This window comes from Apodemus sylvaticus, chromosome 3 (assembly GCF_947179515.1).
Source record: "Apodemus sylvaticus chromosome 3, mApoSyl1.1, whole genome shotgun sequence".
Taxonomy (NCBI): domain Eukaryota; kingdom Metazoa; phylum Chordata; class Mammalia; order Rodentia; family Muridae; genus Apodemus; species Apodemus sylvaticus.
The window spans coordinates 39,747,243-39,772,328 of record NC_067474.1 but is presented as its reverse complement, the minus strand read 5'-3'; the positions used below and the strand labels follow the sequence as shown (position 1 = coordinate 39,772,328).

The following is a 25,086-nucleotide window of genomic DNA, read 5'->3' as shown; positions in this document are numbered from 1 at the left end:
AAAATATTTCACTTATTTGATATGCAAATTCAGGAAGCTATGATTCTTAGGAAACTACGTATTTTCAAAAACCTATTTTCAAAAGAGCAAGATATTGAAAAACATAATATACTGCTTAAAGGTGATAATGAAACAAGACTTTTTGGCTTAAGCTTTTGCAGCCAGCACTAGGGTTTTCCTTCATTATTTTCATGCATATTTCAAATTTCTTTTATAATCCAGTATTTTTTTTTAAAGGGAAGCCTTTACAATACTGTTCACAACATCACATCTGGAAGCTCTACCCGTTGAGTCAAGATTGCCTTGTTACCATGTAACAAAAACAAAACACGGAATCCTCTTGGTATGTGAGGCTGATATAAAATGGAAACCCCAGATGCAGCTCCGCTGCTATTTTTTTTTTTTGCATATAACTTATTCTCTTTCTACTGTAATTGTAAAATTATACAATAGATTCCTAGCATACTTGTAAGTTTAATATATCTTTGTCTACTTCTGGCTTGCAAATAAATATCTATTTTATAAACTACAAGGCATCTTCAACTTTAAAACATTGGAAATAACCAATGAATTACAAATCCAAGTAATCTTTGAGTGGATTTTAAGTGAAAAAAAAAAACCCACATCTGACTTCTATCAGAGATTCGTGTCTTATCCTGAAAGGCAAAAATGTAGAAGAGCTTTCACCTTTCCTTGGAGAAATAAAGGGATACTGTGTGACTTAACTCTTCTAGCTTCCTCCACCAAGACTCTGCTGTAGACTCTAGGACAAACTAGGGAACTTGTTAGCCCCGCCCCCAAAGCCCCGCCCCTCAAAGCCCCGCCCAGAAGCCCATCCGGTTCCGAACCTCAACCCCTGGAAGCCACGCCCCGCGCCGTTCTTTAGGAGGAGGGACTTGGGGTGGCCGCGAGAGCTGTCAGTCCTGGCGGAACTCGCCATTCTTTCTCTTAGCGGGTGGGTTCCTGGCGGATGCAGCGTCCCAGACCCGGGTGAGCAATTGCGAGGTCCGAGAGCTGAGGCCCTCAGAGACGCCACAGCCAAGGCCTGCGCGCTTGCCCGTCAGCCAATCGTGGGCCGCCTGCCTGCGGCGCCCTTTGACCCCGCGCCCCGGGCCTCCAGGAATCCAGTCCCACTCCGCCCAGCAGCCCGGTTCCGCGCCGGTCCCCGCCGCTAGGTTAGTGTCCGCACCGCGTCCGAGCCCTCCCTGGCCGGCCTGGCTGCCCGAGTTTGCCCTGACTCGGGTTCATCCCGACTCGGTCCTGAGCCCTGAACCTGCGAGTGGAGGCCCCTGGCGGTCCCCCGGCCGTCTCTTAGCCCAGCTTAAGGCCAAAGGCCGCCAGGACCCGTGCGTCCTCCGAGGTCTTTGTTCTGATCTCTTTTAACAGGCTGGGCTCTGCGTCGTCCACTGCCCCTCTAGGGGGCCGGTTTCTTTGCTGTCTGCGGAGGAACTAGTTGGCGAGTACAGGCGCTTAAAACTTTCGTTTTGTTGTTGTCATGGACTTACGGATAATGGAGTGGGAGAAGTCCTAAAAATGAATTACAAAGAGGCTCTCGTGAGCGCGCTTGTGAGTCTGAATGAGCTTAGAAATACAGATGAGACTAGTTGGTCTGTTCACCTGGCAATGTGTGGGCTGCAGCTTGAAACAAACAAAAATAATGCAAAATTACTATAGGCTTTGATGAAACTATTTCACCTTACAAAGCTGCTGCTCTTACTCCTATAATAAGTAATGAGTATGTGATCAGAAAATAAACACAGTGAGCTGGCTGCCTTCCCGTGAAGTGTGAGCCACAGTGGAAGGCGAAGGGAACCATTGTTAGGTCAACTTCCACAGTGAAAAGAGTCACTGTAGTATGCCTTTTCTTGAGGCCGCACAGGGCAGGCCAGAGCCAGGATCCTAACTAAGGTCTAGTTCAGTATTTTGCCTTTGCAAAGTGCTCAGCCTTAGGGTACCCAGCTGTTTACTGGCCCCAAAGCTTGGAAAAAGTTCTCTGCTCAGTTTCATCACCTGTAACATGAAGTTCTGTTTCATAGACGGTTATGAGGATAAAAATGGAAAATGAGATTATGCAGGACTGAACGTCTGTACAGATGGTGCCCCGCGCTTGCAGTGAAACTGACCTGAGTAAGATTCTGAAAGCTTCAGATGTGTGTTCTTAGCATTAGCTTTATCTAATTCTAGGTACTCCCTCCAGCATAAAATTAGAAGAAAATAGCATCAATGCAAAGGAAAAGCAGGAGGAATCTTTATAACTTAATTATAATTTTAAAACGGAATCTGACTTTTTCTTTGTTATATAATATGAGCAAATGCATTTAAAATAATCCACAGCGTTCTGCTTCTGGGTCGTTTAGGTCTTAGCTGTTTGAGTATGTAATACTAATTATTCAAAATCATTTGACTTTCACATGAACTCTCATTTTAGAAGATTAAAATCAACAAACAAAATGGGTTCAGAAGAACTAGTTTTCAAACTTGGGGTAGTGCAAACTTCCCTTTGAGTGGGGCTGCACGGTCAGTAGTCAGTACCTTGAGCTTCTTGCTCTGAGAATCTACACACCTGCAGTTGACTTGGGGAAGTTTGATAGTTGTTTTTCTCACAACGAACTTAGGAAACCTCTTTCTTACTTAAAGCTAAGTGAGTAGTTCCTCTGCCTGTTTCCTGCAAGAGTACTGCTTGTTTTAGGCTTTAGGAGCATTGTGTTGTCACAAATTTTAAGATGGTAAATTGTTTTGATGAACTTCAAAATTATTGGCTGTTCATGAATTTTCTTTTACAGTGTTGTTTATTTCCCACTTCACACAAATTTGGTCTGGGTATGTATAGTAGAATCTGTTCTAGATATATTTCCCAAATACATGCCAGTGTCAGAAAAAGGGGGGCCAAAACTTAAGTAAGCCGAATAATGATGAGTGGTGTTAATATTTTTTGGGATCTAGTAGAGTATAAATATAAATATACTAGGTTTTATTTATATACCTTAGACCAATAATTATATATGCCCTAGTATAATTATATTCAGAAACTTGTACACAGATAAGTTGGTGCAGTGTGTGGTGTGAGAAATGCCAACATTAAAGGACAACAGTGTTGCTTCAATAGTTTTCTTCTCAGGAGTCCTTAGGAGAGACATCAGGAGGAGAATGCAGATTGTTGCTTTGACTTGAACCTTGAATGTTATTTTAGAGAATAAGCTATATGTTGTATTTGTTTGTTTTCTGCAGGAAGGTCTGAGGGTCAAACCTAGAACCCAAGAAATTGTTCCTGCTACACCTATGTTCTAAATACTAAACTACATGCTCAGTCCCATATGCTGGGTTGGTTGTATTTCATCTATCAGTCAATTATTTGATAGGCAGAGCCACAATAGGTATCCCTGTCTGACTTGGAAATTCTAGGGTGTCCTGGAAACTCCTGGAGACTACCAACCTCTGTTTCACAGATTCTGGGATTAAGGTGTGTCACCATATCCATTCCCCCACTTGCTAGTTCTGGATTATTTTCTTGCTACCCATATTTTCCTAATGAATAATTGCTCATGGCTCATAACTACTTAGTAATACATTGTCAGTTGTGAAATAAGACTTTATCCTGACAAGAACCATATGAGTGAAATAACTGTAGCAGATAAAAGAAGTATAGAAATGTGGACTTCTTATTATACCTGTAGAGCTCAAAAATGTTTAATAATTTTTACTTATTTGAAACTTTCATGTGTATTTATATCTCGATCTTACCCGCCCACTACTCCCCACTCCAACATTGTCCAGAATTTGGCCATCACATATCCCAACTTTGTGTCCTCTAAAATTAATTAATTGACTTCTATTTACTGCTGAGAACTCATGGCTGTGGGGTCATCCCCTGTGGTATGAGCATCCTGAGGCCTATGGCCACACCCCCACGGATAATGCGACTCTGCCTATCTCCAAGCAGTCATCAACTAGTGGTAGTACTCAGCTAGATTTTCAGCCTTGGGAACACTGCTCCATGTTGGAATTTTTAATTCTCTTGTTCTTGTGCAGTTTGTCATAGTTGCTTTGAGTTCACATGCACACCAGCCAGGTCATGTCCAGAGGACAGCATTTCACAGCACTCTTCTCCATCCGCCAGCTCTGAAGTTCTCACTATTCTTCTTCAGCAGTGGTCCATATTCCAGTGTGGTAGGGGCAGGGTGGTGTGGAGACGTGCCGTCTACAGCTAAGTGCTCTCAGTCATTTATTCGCAGCAACTTGAAGAGTAATGAGTCTCTTTAACTAGTATCAACTACAATAGGAAGCTTCTCTTATAGCAATATAAATCAATGGATATAAACAATATTTAGAAGTATATATACACACACATACACACACACACACACCACAGCACTTTAGTATTTTTATGTTTCTTTTCTCATTTACTTTAAATTTTGAATAATATTTTCCTTTTTCTTTTTTCGTATTTTTAGTATAGAATAGAGTTTATTCAGGGCATTGGGAGGGGAGAGAAAGAGGGATGGAGGGAGAAGAAGAGGAGGAGGTAGTAGAGGAGGAGGAGGAGAAGGACAAGGAGGAGAAGGACGAAGAAGAAGAAGGGGAGGGGGAGGGGGAGGGGGAGGAGGAAAAGAGAAGTAGAGAGGCAGGCCATGACCACGTGGAGTGTGTGAGGGGAAGGGGATGGGGAGAGAGATAGCAAGAGGACAAGAGGCAAGAGAGAAAAGCAAGAGCTCTTTTGTTGTTTTCTATCGCCAACCTTACCTTGCATTGTCCACACAGCAAGTTTATCTAAAAACAAAAATGTTCACATTAATAAAGAGTCTTGGTGAGCTATCCAGCCTCACACAAGTGTATCATTAGCATGTTTCTCAAATTCCAGCCTTAACTGATGTTCTGTTGTATACCCTGACCAGTCCATTTCACCAGCATACTGAGTTAGCATTTTTAAAATTAATCCTGTAGTTACATTTAAATCTATACCTCTCCCGTATTTATTCGTTCTCTTATTCTATGTGTATTTATTCAGCATTCAATACCAATGCTTACTTATAAAGTACTCAACCCAAACCACAAGGTTCTTTGTAAGAGTCATATATTAAATTTAGAAGACAGAGAAGAGATTCCTATGTTTTCTCACTTAAAATATGACAGTATATGCTTTAAGCATATTTCCATTTTGTTTTTGATTAAAATAGTCAAGATCATATCCCAAAATAATTTTTTCCTGCTTCATGCCTCATCAAAATTATCTTCTTTAATCAAATGGAAGGAAGAATATGTTGTTACATTCATAGTTTGGAAAATTCAGGAGAGCAAGTTATAGCAGCAAACCAGAGTGGTTGTGTTCTTCCAGCACTGCTGTCCAGTGAATAAGCCTGTCACATCCCCACTGCAGAGCATTCACTTCCTGGTGTTATGCAGTGCTGAGCTTGAAGGACTATATAGAATTGATGCTTCCTGAAATAAGCAGAGGTAATGTTCAGATCTCATATGTGCTCTATACTTGCTAGTGGCATTGTTTTTCTTTTTTTCTTCCTTTAAAATAATTTTTCCGGGCTGGGGAGATGGCTCAGCAGTTAAGAACACTGACTGCTCTTCCAAAGGTCCAAGAGTCAGATGCAGATATCTGCACCCAACCAATGGATAGAAACTGCTGGCCCCCGTGGTTGAATTAGGGGAAAGTTGGAAGAAGCTGAGGAGGAGGGTGGCCTTGTAGGAGGACCAGCAATCTCAATTAACCTGGACCTCCGAGATCGCTCAGATACTGGAACACCAACCAGGCAGCATACACCAGCTGATAGCAGGCCCCCAACACATACACAGCAGAGGACTGCTGTGTCTGGGTTTTGTCACCTAATCCTCCAGAGGCTGGAGGCCCCAGGGTGTTGAGAGGTCTGGTGGGGTGGGGGATAGGGACATCCTTGTGTAAACAGGGGTGGTGGTGAGGAGGACATATGGGATGTGGAACAATTGGAGGGTGGACCTGGAGGGGAATAAAATTTGGAGTTTAAAACAAACAAACAAACCACACAAAACAAACAAAAAAACAAAACAAGAATTTTTCACCATTAAAAGAAGTTGCCAAAATACTGGAAACATTTCAATTTATATATTTTTCTTGCAGTTTTAATCATATGTACAATATAATTACATTGTGTTATTGTATATGTGCATAGCCGTCTCTAAGCTGGTTGAATAAATTGGTTTTACGAATTTCCTGGAAACCAAAATTTATAGATGTTTAAGGTTATATGAGAAATTGAATACAACTTACATGTTTTCTCCAATGAATTTTAATCATCTCTAGATGATAATAGTTACCTGTGTTGTCAGATAGTCAGTATTCTGTGTTTAGAGGTAATGACAAAAAGATCTGTACATCATTGCCACAGATATACATTTTTTTGTTAGTAGGTATGTGTGGGTACTTGAATCATTGCTATATAACTCCCAATTGACTATATACACTCTGTAAAGTAGATGAGTTTATATGTGTATGTATGTATACATGTATGTCGTGTCAGCTTTCTGGGGAGGGATCCTGTCTGGTGGTGTCTAGAAGCTGTATCCTCTGAATGGGTAGAGCTCAGGAGAGCAAACCCACAGCACCATTAATTCATTCATGATGTGGTGTATGTATACAGTTGAATTTTGTGACACCTTTAAGGAATAAAATGAGGAAATGTGCAGGGAAATTAAAGTATTTGCAAAGTATTAAATGATGTAAATCAATTCAGAAATCATACATTCTCTGTCATATGCATATCTTTACGGTGTGCTTGTTTGTATGTATATATGTATGTATTTTCTAAAGAGTGAAAAGGGATATGGGTTATGGAACTTCAGAGGAAAATTCAGGAATAGAAAAGGTGTTGAAGAAGGAGATAAGGATAGTAGGACTCAGGAAACCTGACAGTGGAAAGGAAGCTGCGCTGTCAGGGATGCGAGGGGATTGAACAGGGGCTGGGAGACAAGAAAGGAGGAGATTTACGAAAACCAAATCTGCCTGAAAGTGCCATCAGGAACCTAAAACAGTAATGTCAAGTTTGAAACTTTTGATAAAAGTTTGAAAAACTATTCATGCTGATGCATGGAGACATCATCTCCAACTGAGTCTGCCTCTTAAGAGTGTTGAATTAGGGGCTATGCTTCTGACTCATGGGGTTTGGGGGACACAGTCATTCACTGATAAATCTTTGTTGACAGAATATCTAACTTTTTTCCCCTTGCTGCTGTCCTCGAGATGTTTTTTTCTGATTCTATTCCATTCACAAATAAAATTTAAAATGTATAAATTATTCCCTTGTAATATTTATTTTTTTATCTTAAGGATCACTTTTTAAAATTTTGTCACTGGACTTTAATGTTTTTATTTAAATAACTTAAAAGTTTTATTTCATTAACTGCTATTTAAAAATTATCCATGTATACTAATTATTCACTTTGTATATTCTATATATACAGTATTCACATGGTAAAAATATATTTCATTTTATTAAACAGATTTCTATAGTTTTATCTGAGTATTATAGCATATATATATATATATATATATATATATATATATATATATATGCTATTTCCCAGTCAGTACTTCTTGTATATGTGTTTGCTCTGTGTGTGTATGTGTTTCTGTGAATATCTCTGTGTGCATATTCTTTTATTTGACAGTATTTAATCCTTATAACACATTGTATTTTTTAATTATAATGACTGTATTTTAGTTATTTTAAATACCTTAGAAAATATTGGTGATATCAATTACTAATGATTGTTTTCTCAATGAATTACAGCAAAACATTTACTAGTTTGGAGTTTAAAATATGTCATCATGGCAAAATTTCGAAGAAGGACCTGCATCATTTTGTCACTTTTTATTCTATTTATTTTTTCTCTGATGATGGGCTTAAAGATGCTGTGGCCAAATGCAGCATCCTTTGGACCTCCTTTTGGACTTGACCTCCTTCCAGAACTTCATCCACTAAATGCCCACTTGGGAAAGAAAGCTGACTTCGAAAAGAGTGATAGAATCAGCATGGAAACAAATACCAAGGATTTAAAAGACTCTGGCATGCCTGCACTGCCAGCCAAAGCCTCCGAGGTGAACCCGGAGGAGCTGCCTCCTCTGAATTATTTTTTACATGCATTTTATTACAGCTGGTATGGAAATCCACAATTTGATGGTAAATATATACACTGGAATCATCCATTCCTGGAACATTGGGACCCTAGAATAGCCAAGAACTATCCACAAGGGCAACATAATCCTCCAGATGACATTGGCTCCAGTTTTTATCCTGAGTTGGGAAGTTACAGCTCTCGAGACCCTTCTGTCATAGAAACTCACATGAAACAAATGCGCTCAGCCTCAATTGGTTGGTAATTATTTTATTTTATTTATATATGTATAAATAATCTGTATGGACAATTAAATCATTAATGGGTATCATTCTTATATTAATTACAGTCTTAGCTAATACTGTTTGATTAAACTGCATGTGTGTCTTATTCATGTTTTTGTTGTCATTCAGGTGTTTGTTACTGTTCTTGATTTGTTTTTGTTGATTTTTTTTTTTTTTTGGAGTACTGGGAATTGAACTGCTGAATTCACATGTACCAGGCAACCCCTCTACACCTGACCAATAGCCTCTTTCGTCCTGTATTGTGAGTCATGGTCTTTACGGACTGAAGCCTGGTCTTTCTGTTTTAGCCCTTCAAGTAGCCGAGGGTACGGCCCTACACTATCAAACCTATGTTATAGGTGTTTTTAAAATTGAGATAACTACTTTTTAATTGCTTTTAACATATTTTGTTTAATTGATAAATTTTGACATATTTTTGGATATACACATTTTCAATTGAAATCACAATTTTATTATCAATGACTTACATAAAATATAAAGAATTATCTTTTAAAATATCAGTACACACATGAAATAAGGTATCTATAATCCAAAAGGGTTCATCCTTGCCCATGCGTGGTGGAACATGCCTGCCCTTCTAGCACTCGGACGGCTGAGGGTGAAAGGTCATGAGCTCAGTGCAGCCGACCTTGTGCCCTGCCCTCAGTTTGTCATCATCATCATTGCCTTATTTACTGCCGACCCTGTCCCCACTCCAGCAACTGGATCCGATTTCTGTCCCTGGGGTGTGCTTGCCATTGTACTTCATGACAGCTAAAAATGAGTTAGCTATTCTGCTTGCTTGTCTTATTTTGCATAGCACAGTATTTTGTGATTCACCTGTGTTGTTAAGAAGATCACTTTTAGTCATTTTTACAGAGTTTGCATGTTATTGTATGATTGAGGGCGTGTGCTTCTGCAACCATGCACTGGGCATTTCCACTGCACTTTTGCTTTTCTGTAGTGTACAACTAGACTTTGTGACTTTAGCTCCCCATCCCCCATTTCAAATCCTTTTTCAATTTCATTTTTATTTAATGTAATGTGGCTCCATTTGCCTTTCTGTTTGTCCTTTCTTTGCTCCTTTCCTCATGATTTATATGCCTTATCTGACATTGAATATCTGAATTATTTCTTCCTGTAGTCTCTTTTGGCCTAGTTCATACAGTCTTTGTTCTTATTGTTTGATTTGCTGGAGCATGGCACTGTACCTTTAAAATAACTGGTGAAAGGTGATCAGTCACTCTCTTCTCATCAGTGCCCCTCATTCATCTCTTCCTGTGTGTGAGATTTCCAGAAACATGGCTTCAGATAATTATAAAATCCTACAATGACAATACATAATCTGGTGCCTGAGAAATGGTTTAGAATCTCTAGGGCCAGTGTCAGAAGATTTCACAGAGCCATGGCTGTTGTCTTTTTGAGTTCCACTAATATAGCCTGAAGCTTTCTTTCCTGTGTTCTTTCTATTGTGCTTGCTTGCATTTTATTCATTATTCTTTGAAACATGCTGTTTGAGCTCAGGAAGAAGGTAGGTTCTTAAGTGACATTTCTTTGTCATTGCTGTTGAGAATGCTGATGTTGGCTCACTTAAATATCTGCATAAAGGGCAGCAAAGACACGTGAGCATTGAGAGCCCAGAGTTCAGACTGCTGCTCCCCCCTCCCTTCACTCCTTCCAGGCTTCTCAAGGAAGCTGACTTCCAGGGTCACGTTTATCACCAGCTTAATCAACCTTCTACTACAACATCCCTCTATGGAGCAGGTCTTTGTCTTCATGACATTTTGTCTGTACTTGATGTTGGTCTGCTATTACATCTGTTGCTGTTAGAAAATTTTGAATAATTATTATAACTTGGTTTGAACTATGAAGAATGCATTATTTTAGCATTCACATGCTTTGTGGCTTTTGACATGTACTGTTTCCTTTATGTATGATGCACTGATTTTTTTTTATATTCACTGATTTTTCTGAGGAGAAAATGTCTCTTCTAGGCTATATGCTTGAGAATTGTATTGTACAAGTTGCGCTAGTGGGCTGCTTGAATGTTGATCACTTTTCTCTCAGCGTCTCTTCACCAACATCCTTATCTAGGTGCAGCTCATTTATTCAATAGCCATAGCTTCCCTGGTTCCTTCACCACCAGCAGTTCTTTATTCTGTGTTACATCCTTTTGGTATTGCTTGTATAAAGAGCAAAGAGAGCCTTTTCTCCATCAGCTCTACTGGAAGGGTTGCCTTGGTTCTCTACAATCCTTCTGTACAGACTCACTGTGGCAACATTTAAGTGTTAGACTCTAGCTCTTCAGCAGTTTCTTTCTCTTTCCTGGCTAAGAATTTCACCTGTGCATTTAATGTGTATTAAATGTATTCCACATTCCCTCCCTTCTAATTACTCCCCTTTCCTGCCAACCACCACCACTTTTTGTTTTCAACACTGTTTTTAAACTAACTCACTGAGTCCAGTTAGTGTTGGTCATATATTCATGCTAGAACTAGCTACTGGAATGTGGGCAACCACTTAGGGACCATATCCTTGTAGAAAACTAACTCTTAACATTTCACTAGCTCCTCAGCTAGTGAGTGGCAATACTGGATTTTGGCTGACTTGATTTTGAGCCATTTCTTATCTTGATTTCTTAATTTGCATAAGCTTTCCTTTATACAACATTATTTTTTCTTCTCCTATATTAAAAAATGTATTAACTCATTGAAATATTCGTGCTGTTGCCCTACTACACCATTTTTTATATTCAAATCTTTAAAGTATTTGTTTGTTTAATCTATAGACTGTTGTTTCTAATACCTATATTGTAATTTCTTAGCATAGAAATAGGTAGATACTATAGGGAAACACTCCAATTATTTTTCTTTTATAAAATCTTGCAAAGGATATTTATGTATAAAAACAGCATATGGATGTTTATAGCACTTATATCCATAATTGCCTAAAATTAAAAAGCTACTAGCGTATCCTTTAATAGGAAAGTGGATAAGCATCCAGACTATGGATATGCAGCAGTAAAAAATCTATGAGTTACCGAGTCATAAAAAAAAAAAAAGAAAAGAAAGACCTAAAATACAAGTAGTTACACAAATGAGTCCAGTTATAGAGAGCTATGTACCTTGTGATTCAAGCTATATGACATTCTGGCAAAGGCAGAATTACAGAATTATAGAGAGTGAAAAATCAGTTATTGCTGGGGGTAAATGGAGGGGACAAGGCAGAAAGACTAATGTTTATAGTAATTCTGTCAGTCTGGTTAGCTTATAAACTTTTGTTTTTACAAAATACACCAAACTTCACAACACTAATAAAAGTTGTGGTCATTAGTAATAATAATATGATTATACTGCTTATCAAATATAGTAAATACTGCATAGGAATGAAAGGTGTGAATGTGGAGAACTGGGGAGGATGGTTGGGACTGTAGGAGATAATATATAGGGAAGGCCTGTTTTCTTGCTGAGAGCTCTCATTCTAAAATATGTAGTATGTTAATTTCAGAAGATAGCAATTGCTTAAAATAGTTCATAAATATTAGATGCAGTAACCAAATAACCACATCATTCTTTTGAATGTCCTTAGAACTCCTGTTGCCAGCTTTCGATGCCTGCATCACTATTGGTAATGCCTTGCTGCTTCTGTTCTTTGTTATGCTTTTCTTTTAGGAGTACTGGCCCTGTCTTGGTACCCACCGGATTCAAGTGATGAGAACGGAGAAGCTACTGATCACTTGGTACCAACTATTTTGGATAAAGCTCATAAATATAATATGAAGGTATATAATTTATTTTAAAACTGCATCATTGCTAATCCTCTTATCTTCATGATAGTAATAATGTTCTATGTGCTCCTTTTAATTAAAATTTGATATCTATAGGAATGTTTTAAAATAATACCGCGTCTTAAAGTTTTGTTTTAATCATTTAAATTTCACAATGTATCCAATTATGAGATGCTCCTTACTGTTTTTCTAACCATGTTTTATACTCATGTATTAGATTTTGTTTTCTTTTTAAACAGGAACTCTCTGTGTAGCTCCTGATTGATGGAAACTTGTAGACCAGGTTGATTTGGAGCTCACGGTAATCCTGCCTTCTGCCCCTCAGGTGCCATGATTAAAGACATGCACTAATTTTTCTGCCCTGTACTATGTGTTTTAATAGGAAAAGAAGGGGTTGACAGATTTCTTTGTGAACAGAATATAGAAGTTAATAAAATTAATATCTGAGTATCCCCTAAATACAAAAAACTATTATGTTTAAGAGTATACCTTTACATCTTTATAAAATGGTTATAAAATTTCTGCCCAATTTTTTAAATTTTATATAGTGCATTTTGTTAATGTTCACCCTACCATCTATCAGATCCACCCCCTTTTCCCACACACTGAACTACGGTCCCCCCCTCCCATTTAATAGTTCTGTCAAGTCTGCTTCTTGATGTTCTTGGATGTTTGGCCTTCAACTAGAGTTTGCTTGCTCTAGGGTCATACTCTTCAGTGAAAACTGATGGCCCCTCTCCCAGAAGCTCAGTTATGTGTAGGATGTGACGTCCTGCTCCCCTCTCCATGCCTCAGTTGTATTCAGTTTGAGCTTGCACAGATCTCATGGGTGCTGACATATCGTCAATTGTACCAGTGGGTATGATTTTTTCAGGCTGGTTATTTTTATATCTCACAGGGTTCATAGGTAAGATCAGTGGCTTCTTACCTCAAGCACTAGCATGCATAACAATTTCCAGAACTATTAAAGCTATCTAGAAGGAATGATGTGTTCCATACGTGCTTGTTTCTTTGTCAGTATTTGTATATTTGGTATTAGGTCATTGTGGGTGTTTGTTATATCTCCTTTATCGTTTGCATTGATGTTAATAGGTGTTAAATATGTTAAAGCAATATGAAAAATAACAAATATCTATGTAAGAATGAAGATTTAAAAAAATAAACTCCAGTTAAAATTTCTTCCTTGATTAGAGAACATCAAGGAAAGCCCTCTTCTGTCCAAGAAGTCTTTTGCATTTAAATTTGCTGGTGAGAGAGCAGATTCCCTTTGTGTACAGTTACAACCTGATTATGCAGGGGTTACCCAGTGAGAACCTGCATAATGGCTGAACCATCCCATTCCTGTCCATCTTTACAGATACCACTTTAGTCCTACAGAAGGTCAGACTGCCTGTGCCAGTGGTCTTATTCTGACTTTCCTTGTTTCACAGAGTTTTAGTTCAGATGAACTCCCATGAGGGGTTCTAGAATTCTCTGGGTCTCCTCTCTTGGGGTTGGACTTTGGAGACATGGGTAGGTACTGTTTTCTATGCTTCCCAGCAACGTATTTGATTACAGTTTCCCCTTGTACCAACATATTATGTGATATTTTAGGTTAGAGGCAGTGGGTAGTTTCCCAGTATCTGCTTCATACAGTTTGTTGGTCTGCGTTTTTTTTGTTCTTTCTTTCTTTCTTTCTTTCTTTCTTTCTTTCTTTCTTTCTTTCTTTCTTTCTTTCTTTCTTTCTTTCTTTTTTTCTTTCTTTCTTTCTTTCTTCTTTCTTTCTTTCTTTCTTTCTTTCTTTCTCTCTCTCTCTCTCTCTCTTCCTCTCTCTCTCTCTCTCTCTCTCTCTCTCTCTCTCTTCTGCTTTTGCTTCTAGAAGTTTACCTTTTCTGTCTTTTATAGTTCCAGAGTAAGGTCAAGAAAGGATTTTTTCTCTTTTTTTTTTCCTTTCCTTATTTTCTGATAAAACTGAAGGTTTTCTTTTTTTTTTTTTGATTTTTTTTATTCGATATATTTTTTATTTACATTTCAAATGATTTCCCCTTTTCTGGCCCCCCACTCCCCAAAAGTCACATAAGCTCCCTTCCCTCCCCCCGTTCTCCCATCTACCCCTTCCCACTTCCCTGTGCTGATTTTGTCCTATACTGCTACACTGAGTTTTTCCAGAACCAGGAGCCACGCCTCCGTTCTTCTTGTACTTCATTTGATGTGTGGATTATGTTTCGGGTATTTCAATTTTCTAGGCTAATATATACTTATTAGTGACTGCATACCATGATTGATCTTTTGAGACTGAGTTACCTCACTTAGTATGATGTTCTCCAGCTCCATCCATTTGTCTAAGAATTTCATGAATTCATTGTTTCTAATGGCTGAATAGTACTCCATTGTGTAGATATACCACATTTTTTTGCATCCATTCTTCCATTGAGGGATACTTGGGTTCTTTCCAGCTTCTGGGTATTATAAATAGGGCTGCTATGAACATAGTGGAGCACATATCCTTATTACATGCTGGGGAATTCTCTGGGTATATGCCCAGGAGTGGTATAGCAGGATCCTCTGGAAGTGATGTGCCCAGTTTTTTGAGGAACTGCCAGACTGATTTCCAGAGTGGTTGTACCAATTTGCAACCCCACCAGCAGTGGAGGAGTATTCCTCTTTCTCCACATTCTCGCCAACACCTGCTGTCTCCTGAATTTTTAATCTTAGCCATTCTGATAGGTGTAAGGTGAAATCTCAGGGTTGTTTTGATTTGCATTTCCCTAATGACTAATGAAGTTGAGCATTTTTAAAGATGCTTCTCAGCCGTCCGAAGTTCTTCAAGTGAAAATTCTTTGTTTAACTCTGTACTCCATTTTTTAATAGGGTTATTTGGTTTTCTGGGGTCTAACTTCTTGAGTTCTTTGTACATATTGGATATTAGCCCTCTATCTGATGTAGGGTTGTTGAAGATCTTTTCCCAATTTGTTGGTTGCTGATATATCCTTTTGATGGTGTCCTTTGCCTTACAGAAATGTTGTAATTTTATGAGGTCCCATTTGTCAATTTTTGATCTTAGAGCATGAGCTGTTTGTGTTCTGTTCAGGAACTTTCCCCCTGTACCGATGTCCTCAAGGGTCTTCCCCAGTTTCTTTTCTATTAGCTTCATAGTGTCTGGCTTCATGTGGAGGCCCTTGATACATTTGGAGTTGAGCTTAGTACAAGGAGACAAGGATGGATCAATTCACATTCCTCTGCATGCTGACTTCAAGTTGAACCAGTACCATTTGTTGAAAAGGCTATCTTTTTTCCATTGGCTATTTTCAGCTCCCTTGTCGAAGATCAAGTGGCCATAGGTGTGTGGGTTCATTTTTGGATCTTCAATCCTGTTCCATTGATCCATCTGCTTGTCACTGTACCAATACCATGCAGTTTTTAACACTATTGCTCTGTAGTATTCCTTGAAGTCAGGAATACTGATTCCCCAGAATTTCTTTTGTTGTTGAGAATAGTTTTAGCTATCCTGGGTTTTTTGTTATTCCAGATGAATTTGAGAATTGCTTTTTCTAACTCTGTGAATAACTTTTTGATGGGTATTGCGTTGAATCTGTATATTGCTTTTGGCAAAATGGCCATTTTAACTATATTAATCCTGCCAATCCATGAGCATGGGAGATTTTTCCATTTTTTGAGGTCTTCTTCCATTTCCTTCTTCATAGTCTTGAAGTTCTTGTTCTATAGATCTTTCACATGTTTGGTAAGAGTCACCCCAAGGTACTTTATACTGTTTGTGGCTATTGTGAAGGGGGTCATTTCCCTAATTTCTTTCTCAGCCTGCTTATCCTTTGAGTATAGGAAGGCCACTGATTTGCTTGAGTTGATTTTATAACCTGCCAGTTTGCTGAAGTTGTTTATCAGCTGTAGGAGTTCTCTAGTGGAGTTTTTTGGGTCACTTAGGTAGACTATCATGTCATCTGCAAATAATGATAGTTTGACTTCTTTCTTTCCAATTTGTATCCCTTTGACTTCCTTATGTTGTTGAATTGCCCGAGCTACTACCTCAAGTACAATATTGAAAAGATAAGGAGAAAGGGGGCAGCCCTGTCTAGTCCCTGATTTCAGTGGGATTGCTTCAAGTTTCTCTCCATTTAGTTTGATGCTGGCTACCGGTTTGCTGTATATTGCTTTTACTATGTTTAGGTATGGGCCTTGAATTCCTGTTCTCTCCAAGACTTTAAGCATGAAAGAATGTGGAAAGCCATCAAAGCAATCCACTACATAAACAAACTCAAAGGATTTTTTTTTCTTTTTGTAGTTTATAGTGAAGTCCAACATATATTTCTGTAGCCGTAAAGAATGCCTTGAGATAGTATCTCTCAATGAACTGACAGGAGCTGCCCCATCACATCCTTCTCAGCCATTCTGTGAGTTCCATTGGCATTTGGAGTCTGCAGATAGTCTTCAAGTTTTAGAACTACAACTGAGGCTGATTAAGTTGTTGATTTATTTTATGCAGTAAGTCCAGGCACCCCAGTCTGTCCAGCTTGTGCCCCACTTCTGTGGGGAGAGGTAATGAAATGCGACATTTTAGCTTTAATGAGGCTTGTGAAGGTAAAGCTGTTAAAACCTCATGTTACATGAAAATAATCTGGTTTTATTTTTATTGAAAGCTCTTGTATCGAAGAAGAATGTGATGAAGACCTCAGTAATTGTCTCTGTATATATCAACTACCTACTTGATCTCTCCATATGTCAGATTTCATATTTAATAATCAGGAAGGGATTAAATTTGATAATTTTTAGCTGATATTCAGATTTCCCCAATGCTTAATACTAATTATTTACTTTCAGTAGCTCTTCAACATACCAAACTTATTTTGAAAATAGCTTGGTTATCCTGTATGGATTGTTTCTGGTTTTTGGAGTTGGGTTTATCTTACAGTTCTCTATTTGGAAGGTTAAAAAAAGTTGTCTTTCATGTTTGTTATTACTTGATTAGAAATAAGAGTTTCTGGGCTTGGCTTTGCCTTATGTTTAAGCTATTAGTTTTGATTACATAATGTGTTAATAGCATTAGTTACTAAATGCTTTTTAACTGCAATTTTGATTAGTTAAACTAAAAGTCATTTTAGATGAGTGTTTTTTTATTATAAATAAGAACGTTTGAAGAATTAGTGACTCGTTTTGCATTACTGTTGATGTTTCTACCAAATATAAGTCAGTAAAATCTAAGTGGTGACTTGTTTTTTCTAAAGATGATTTTTTTAGTATATTAATTTGTATTCTTTACTGGAGCATACACTGTAATAATTGGAACTGTCATTCCATTAGGGTAGGTATGTCACAGTTACAAACGTCAAACCTGGATCCTTTCTGCCCACTGTCTTCTTGGTGTAGCATCCTAAGGAAAAAAAAAAAACCTGTGAAACAGCTGCTATTAGGAGACATAGTGGAGGCAATTGGAAGATTGTCACTTCTCAAATTGGGAGTATGTTTCTTGTCCAGTTGATATTAGTTTTTCTTCTGGCCTGCTTTGGCTCATGAATCATGGGAAAATGGAAATGTCACATGCTTTCATGCTAGTGTTTCTATTTTGTTTGTTTGATATTGTAATATGAGAAGACACCCCACTTTCCCTACAACCCTAGTAACAAAAACCATAGAATGTACTTAAACGTGATTCCCAGCCTAGAGCAAAGTCAACATAGTAATGCATACATAGACTTCATTTGCATCGAAGAAATAAAATTTAAAGTTAAAAATTATGTGAATATTTGTTATACAGCATCATAACATTAGATCTCAAAGGAACCAAAGACCCTATCACAATAAATTTAGTTGGAGGGATCAATTAGTTTCCCCAGGAGTATAAGGAAAATAAATACTTCAGTTGTTGATTATCTTGTATTGCAATAAATTTAGTGTTTTATTTTAAATTAACAGTCTTTTTTAACCTTTCTATAAATCATTTGTTTGATACTAATTGTTTATAAGCAGTCATGTCTCTTGAATAAGGAGTATAAATTAATAGTGAGAATTTAACAAATTTTAACTAAATGAGATCTAAGTAGTGGTATAGAGTTTAATTTGGATTAATGTATGCTTGCATATATTATTCATACAGTGCCAAAATCAGTACTGTGCAATCAAGTTCTTCTGTGATTCACATTCTCTAAAAGTAATATAAGCATTTAATTTTATATGTCAAATTCTGTCATTTTAGATTTTATTTTAATGTTAGTATATTTTTCTGAAAAGAGAAAAACAGAAGTTATAAATGTATAACTGAATTACTGAAGTGTCTTGATCAGCACTTAGTGGAAGAAGGTGATCTTTTATGGTCTGCAGCTTCAAAAGCAAATTGCCAGGATGACTTGACCTGAGTTTGTTACTGACAGACCCTTCCTTCATTGTGTTCTAAGAAGAGAATGATTGATTCACTAAATAACCTGACTTTAAAATTAATCTATGAAAATGAGTTAATGAAAACTACATTTGCTTTAATTGCACAATTGGAAAAAAGCAAGATTTATTTACAGTAACATGGCTTTTGTCTGTCAGGCATTGTGACACTTATAAAATTCAAACAATAATTTCATTACATTGGCAATAAAATGTACTTGCTCTGGATAAATCAGTGAATAAAAGAATAATTTTTATGATTATCATTTGAAGTGCTTTATCCCTTATACCATATATCTTACTAGTTAGAGATAATGTAACAAAGTTGTTTATTAGTTAATGTAATTCTATAAAGTTGATTATGTACAACTGATATTTTTAGGTAGAAATTTTAAATCTGTATCTATTTGAAAAAATGCTTTAGTTTCTGCTTTCTACTACTACAATAGTGACTTATGGGCCTTAGCCATCGCATTATGAAAATCGATGAACTCTGTGATACTTTCAGATATTATTGTCTAAGTGTTTTTATGACAATTAATTCTTTGAATAATGAAAGAATAAATGCATATTCATAGGATGCCTTTTTAATGACATTAAACTATGATTTAATAGAATATACAATTGTTTCTCTTTAAGTGTAAATGTGATAGTCAAATATCAAAGAAAATAATTCATATTATTTTGAAACCTTGACATTTTTGGCCTATTCTTAATTTAAAAAAACTATGACAGAATATAGAGTATATTCTTATGTCTTACAAAGAGTATAGTCTTTTGCAATCTATTTCATAAAATATTCCATTCTAGAAAAGCTTTCAGTCAGATACCCCACATTGTAGCAAACAAACTCAGGGCTATTGCAACTTGCTAGACCTATGCCAACTTACTTTTTTATTTAAAAAAATGGAGTCAGTGACCACCCAGGGCAGTAATGAAGGCTAAGTGCGCTCATGCGTATGCCGTGCTTCACTTATGTATAATTGACTTTTTTCCTTTTTAGGTCACTTTTCATATAGAGCCATATAGCAATCGAGATGACCAAAGCATGCATCAAAATGTCAAGTATATTATAGACAAGTGAGTGTCTTCAATGTTCATAGTTATACTGTATGATCTGGTGATAATTACTGTTATGAGTACATTTAAATTATATCTTAGAGCTGGTCTATAAGCTGTCATTTTTGATAATTTTACCTCAAGTGAACTGAAGAACACTCACAAGGTTCTGACAGTTTACTCTTTGCTGAATAAAGGTTGGTACTTTCACTATTTCATATGCTTTACAGGCTTCTTATGATTTCCATTTATACTCATTTTATGTTTCTGTTTTTAAAATCTTATGAATATACATTTTGTCTTTTAAAAGAAGGTTCAGATGAGATGTGAACTAAGTTTATACAGCAATGTTTGCATATATGTCTTCATTTACATATGCAGTGACTAAAGAATTTTATAATTAGTTTCATTCTGGTGAAGTAGTTTACTGACAAGATTCTCTGAGGTATGTTATCGTCTTATAAAGAATCATCTCATCAACAAATGGACACCTGTCACAGATAAATCAGTTTCTTTGTTCCTGCAGATCATGATACTTTTTCTATGGCTTTAGTCACCATTTGTTAGCTTTGTGATAATTGAGATAATTAACCTCCTGTCTGGTAATATACTCAGTGTATCCTAATATATAAAATTAAAAATATGTTTGCATTATTATACTTATAAAACACTCACTGAAGATTGGTAACAATATGCTCAAACCTCACAGATCAGTTTCATTTTAGTGGATACTTTTATTGTGACATATTCTATGAGTGTTCATCTCACTTTCCAATGTACCTTTATTGTAGATATGGAAACCATCCGGCCTTTTATAGGTACAAGACCAGGACTGGGCATTCTCTACCCATGTTTTATGTCTATGATTCTTATATCACAAAGCCTAAAACATGGGCCAATCTGTTAACACCCTCAGGATCTCAGAGTGTTCGCAGTTCTCCTTATGATGGATTGTTTATTGCACTTCTAGTAGAAGAAAAACATAAATATGATATTCTTCAAAGTGGTTTTGATGGAATGTACACATATTTTGCCACAAATGGCTTTACATATGGCTCATCTCAACAGAACTGGAATAACCTGAAGTTGTTTTGTGAAAAGAACAACTTGCTATTTATCCCAAGTGTAGGCCCAGGATACATAGACACCAGCATCCGCCCATGGAACACTCAGAACACCCGGAACAGAGTCAACGGAAAGTATTATGAAGTTGGTCTGAGTGCTGCACTCCAAATCCACCCCAGTTTAATTTCCATCACCTCTTTCAATGAGTGGCATGAAGGAACTCAAATTGAAAAGGCTGTCCCGAAAAGAACTGCTAACACAGTGTACCTGGATTACAGGCCTCATAAGCCAAGTCTTTATCTAGAACTAACTCGAAAGTGGTCTGAAAAATACAGCAAGGAGAGAATGACGTATGCATCGGATCAACAGCTACCTGCTTCATAATGTATCACAGTTTATCATGTCTCCTAGCTTAAGTCACTGTGCCGTGTTTTGAGTTATGGGAGAAAACTGTCAAAAATTAGTGTGTGCTTGCTACTGTAACCTTTATCCGTTATTTTATTTTTACTTTTTGAAAAATTAATTTTCCTACAGTGGATAATACCTTACAGAGAAAACATCTGACAAGAAAGGTTGTATCAGTAACATTCCTGATGATGTACTTTTCTGATTTTCTATCTACAATTGAAATTTTCATGGGATGGCATTTTAGGTTTTTGTTTCAGAGTAGAAAAAATAATTGTATTACCATCACAAAAAGCAGCTAGCATTCAGGTAAGTCATACTTATATTCTGGGTCCAAAAACATAGAAGTAGGTATATGTTAGGTACATCTGGCAACAGAAGTTAAGTCCTAAAGAACAGTAAGCAAATGTGCATCAGTTCTAGAACCTCAGTGAAGTTTGTTAATATTCAGATTCTGGCTGGCTTCCCCTAGTGATTAAACCTACTTCCCAAGTTTCATGTGAGCACAATCTTGCTTAAGTAACAAGTTATTTTATTACATTTTTCTCTTTCTGTTAGCCATGGTCTCTTAATGACTAGCTTTGTAGAGAGCATCCATCAGTGCCATCACTTGAAGGCTTGGGCGCCTGTGGTGCTGAGTGCTTTTGCGTGTTTAATGCTGCTGGCTTGTCCTGCTGAATTAAAGAATAGAAACAATAGGTAGTTTGATAAATGTTAACGACTGCTTTTATCTATGAGGAAAGCCATTGTTTCTCAGTGCTTAAATGTTCACCAGTGACTACTGAACTGGCTGAAAAGGATAATGTTAATACTCAAAAAGTGTTTTCCTCTTAATATTTTAATTTAATTTTACTCTAATACAGAACATTTACTTATCACTTCAAAACTAGAGATAAACAAATATTTTTAAAGTAACATAATATTTTTCAGCTATGCCTTCATTTGAATGTCTTATACTTTTGACAGTGGCTGTTGCTTTAAAAGGAAACTGTTAGTGATCCATAGCTGTCATTTAGTTACAAATTGATAAGTTCTATTCTAAAAATAAATTTTTATAAAAGTGAAGATACGAGAAATTGAATTAAATATTTTGAACTAAAATAGAAAAAACAGCTAGTCTACACAATTTTACACAACTGTTATTTCTTAGTTCTACAGAGAGAATTAGTTGAGTAAAGCTAACAAATAATGCATGCCAGTCTTCATAGCATAAAGACATTCAGAAACAAGTTCTGGAATTTATCTTTAACTGCACAGCAGAGAGGAAACAGTTTTAGGATACGGATGACTGATATGTGAGGAAAGTTCTTGCTGTGCAAGCGTGAGGACCTGAATCAGAACGCCTAGAACGCACAGAAACATGAGCTCAATAGCACACGTTCTATTCCACAGTTCTGACAGTGGGCTGGAAGAAATGTAGACAGGACAGAGCCCAGAGTTCGTGAGTCAGTAGCCTGCTGTACACAGCAGCAAATAAGACATCTGTCTCAAACATGGTGGGAAGCAAGGGTTGGCAGGAAGGTTGCTCTGACATTCAACCCACCTCAGATCATATTCAGACTCCTCCTTACTCTGGAATGTTCTCAGATACTTACATACAGAGTATTTTTTTAAAACTTTTAAAATAATTTTTTTAGGATAAAACTTTTTTCAGGAGATATACTAACCTTATTAAATTAAAATTTCCTATTTATCAGAAAATTATTAGGCCATAAAAATTTATGAGAATAGTAGTCTGATTTTTCCAAATACATTATAAAAATTTAATATAGTAATATTTTAATATTACTATTTGCCATGTGAATATGGAGGGATATAACCTATAGATTTTTTCTTTGCTTTACTACTACATTAAAGCTGAATTTTTACTACATAGTTTTATAGCATATGTTGTTTTCTTCATCCCTATGTTACATTTTATATTTGAGTCTAGCATGACAAAAACGGAATGTTATAAAACAATTCTGAGATAAAGAAAAAGTCTATGCAAATAAGGTCGAGCAACTGTCAGTAAAATTTCAACTTTCACAGCGGCAGCTCACTGTAGCTCCTGATGTTCCCAGTACATCTCTACCCCATTAGTTAGTAGTCAGTCAGAACTTTAACAATAAAGATAGCATCTGTCTAAGTTTAAGAATTTCTGTCTAACAAATGACTGAAATATCTTTTTGGAAGAATTACTAGTTGATAATTGTATAAATAACTATAGTCACCTCTCTGGTTTCCACAACCAATTATCCAGCCAACTAAGGATCAAAATACTCGGGAACAAATCTCCATTTGTATATATCAAGTATGTTTAGTGTGTTTCCATCCCATAAGCCATATAGTATAACCACCATTTACAGTTTTCTAGGTATTATAAATAAGCTGAGAGGGTTTAAATTGTACCCAAAGATCTTTGTGGAGTATATTCAAATCCTGTTCCACTTTTTAAAGGGACCTAAGAATATTCAGCCATATTTACAATATTGGTAGTGATTATTAGAAGAATGCCTTCAGAGCTTCCTTCTCCAGGTGTCCTTTGTGGCTATCTCTGCTGCCTGACTGGAAATACAGCTGGAATTGTAATGATCACATGTCAGTCTATCAAATGACCCCATTCTTATTTTTACAAATCTGAATGTTAGAATTCAGTAAACTTAAAGAGGTACAATATATATAATGCATGAATTACAATCAGTTTTTTAAATAAGGCTTTTGTTTTTATAGATTAACCCATCTAATTGTTTAGAATGTAGAGAAGAACTAGATCCTTATTTCTTCTTTTGTAGACATAATTGTAAAAGACTGCTCTTATTAATGGTTGAGTTGTATATTAACTTGCTTATTTATCTGTGTAAAATGGAAAATGGTTTATTTTGTTATATGATGTTAATTTTGTCTAATAAAAGCATAAATGAATAATGTTCATAATTGGGGATGTATTCATTGTTGTGATCAGTTTTATTTCGCTTTTTAGTAATATAGGAAAGGTAGGAGTCAGCATAAGATGGAGTACAACAAGGTAAACATCTTTAATGTTGCTTCATATCCACATGATTTTTGTTTAAAACTGGAGCTGTTTTTTGCTACAATTTTTGCTTCAGTATGATTATACATTACTTCTGGTGAAAATTAATCTGAAGTAGCGAAGTAACAAGGCTCAAGAGAATAACTGCACTCAGCCATGGACTTTCTAAACTGGTGACATTTACTCAGTTTAAGAATGATGTCATCCCAGCTCCATAACAGCTGCAGAAACAGTCAAAATATCGTAGCTAGAGTAAACCAACTTGCTTTCTTAATTTCTTTTCAGATAACTCATTACTGCCTTATAGAAATTGTGATGGTTTTGTATATAAATATCATATGTGGAAGTTTTAATAAATTCATGCATCCTGCAGTTCTGAGTAGAGTTGGGAGGAAAAAAGTCATCTCTGTCCATAAGATCATCTCATGCCCCCTACTTGGAAGGTTGACTTCCCATTTTTACATATTTTTGTTTTTTCTGAATTGTGGTTCTAGATAGGATTACCCTCATAGATTTAATAAATATAGAGATGTTAGAGAATTTTAATTAACAATCGAGTGCTTGAATATCATTATTCAGAAAAAGAAACATTTTACTTCAATATAGCAAAAATGTATTTATATAAATCTTTACCAGTTCAGTACTAAAAATGACTTAGGAATAGGCCTTTATGTTTTAGATCATTCCTTTGAAAGAGAAACATACTTCAAATTAAGTTTAAAAACATTTTGTTATATAACTACTTAAAAGCTAAATGTTATGCTTGGGCTTAATCTATTTTTTTTTTGTTCTTAAGAATGCAGGTACAAATTTATAGAGAATCATCTTAGATCAGTAAGTTAAGCTCTACTGCTTTCTATTCCAACAATGAAGGGAGTGACATTTTTCAATACAACTAAAAATGTTGTTGTTACATACTTACTATCTTATGATATAAAAATAGTCAAAAGCAAATTATGATTCTAAAATTTACTTAAATTAAAATCTGGCATATTTCTAGTGTATATCCT

The 25,086-nt window shown here is 36.4% G+C and overlaps 1 protein-coding gene across 5 annotated transcripts; it reads left to right on the top strand.

Moving 5' to 3' along the window:
* The first annotated feature begins 877 nt into the window (after positions 1–877).
* Manea (mannosidase endo-alpha) lies at positions 878–24,734 on the top strand. 5 transcript variants are annotated; one of them, XM_052176169.1, is made up of 6 exons: positions 878–1,175; positions 3,229–3,460; positions 7,773–8,354; positions 12,053–12,162; positions 19,538–19,614; positions 20,385–24,727. In XM_052176169.1, the coding sequence occupies exons 3-6, from the start codon at positions 7,811–7,813 to the stop codon at positions 21,040–21,042; spliced, it is 1,389 nt and encodes a 462-aa protein (XP_052032129.1). In that variant the 5' UTR covers positions 878–1,175; positions 3,229–3,460; positions 7,773–7,810; the 3' UTR covers positions 21,043–24,727. The 5 variants fall into 5 exon arrangements, with proteins under 5 accessions (XP_052032129.1, XP_052032131.1, XP_052032128.1 ...); XM_052176171.1 differs by lacking the exon at positions 3,229–3,460 and having other exon boundaries at positions 878–990; XM_052176168.1 differs by lacking the exon at positions 3,229–3,460 and having other exon boundaries at positions 20,385–24,725.
* The last annotated feature ends 352 nt before the right edge of the window (positions 24,735–25,086 follow it).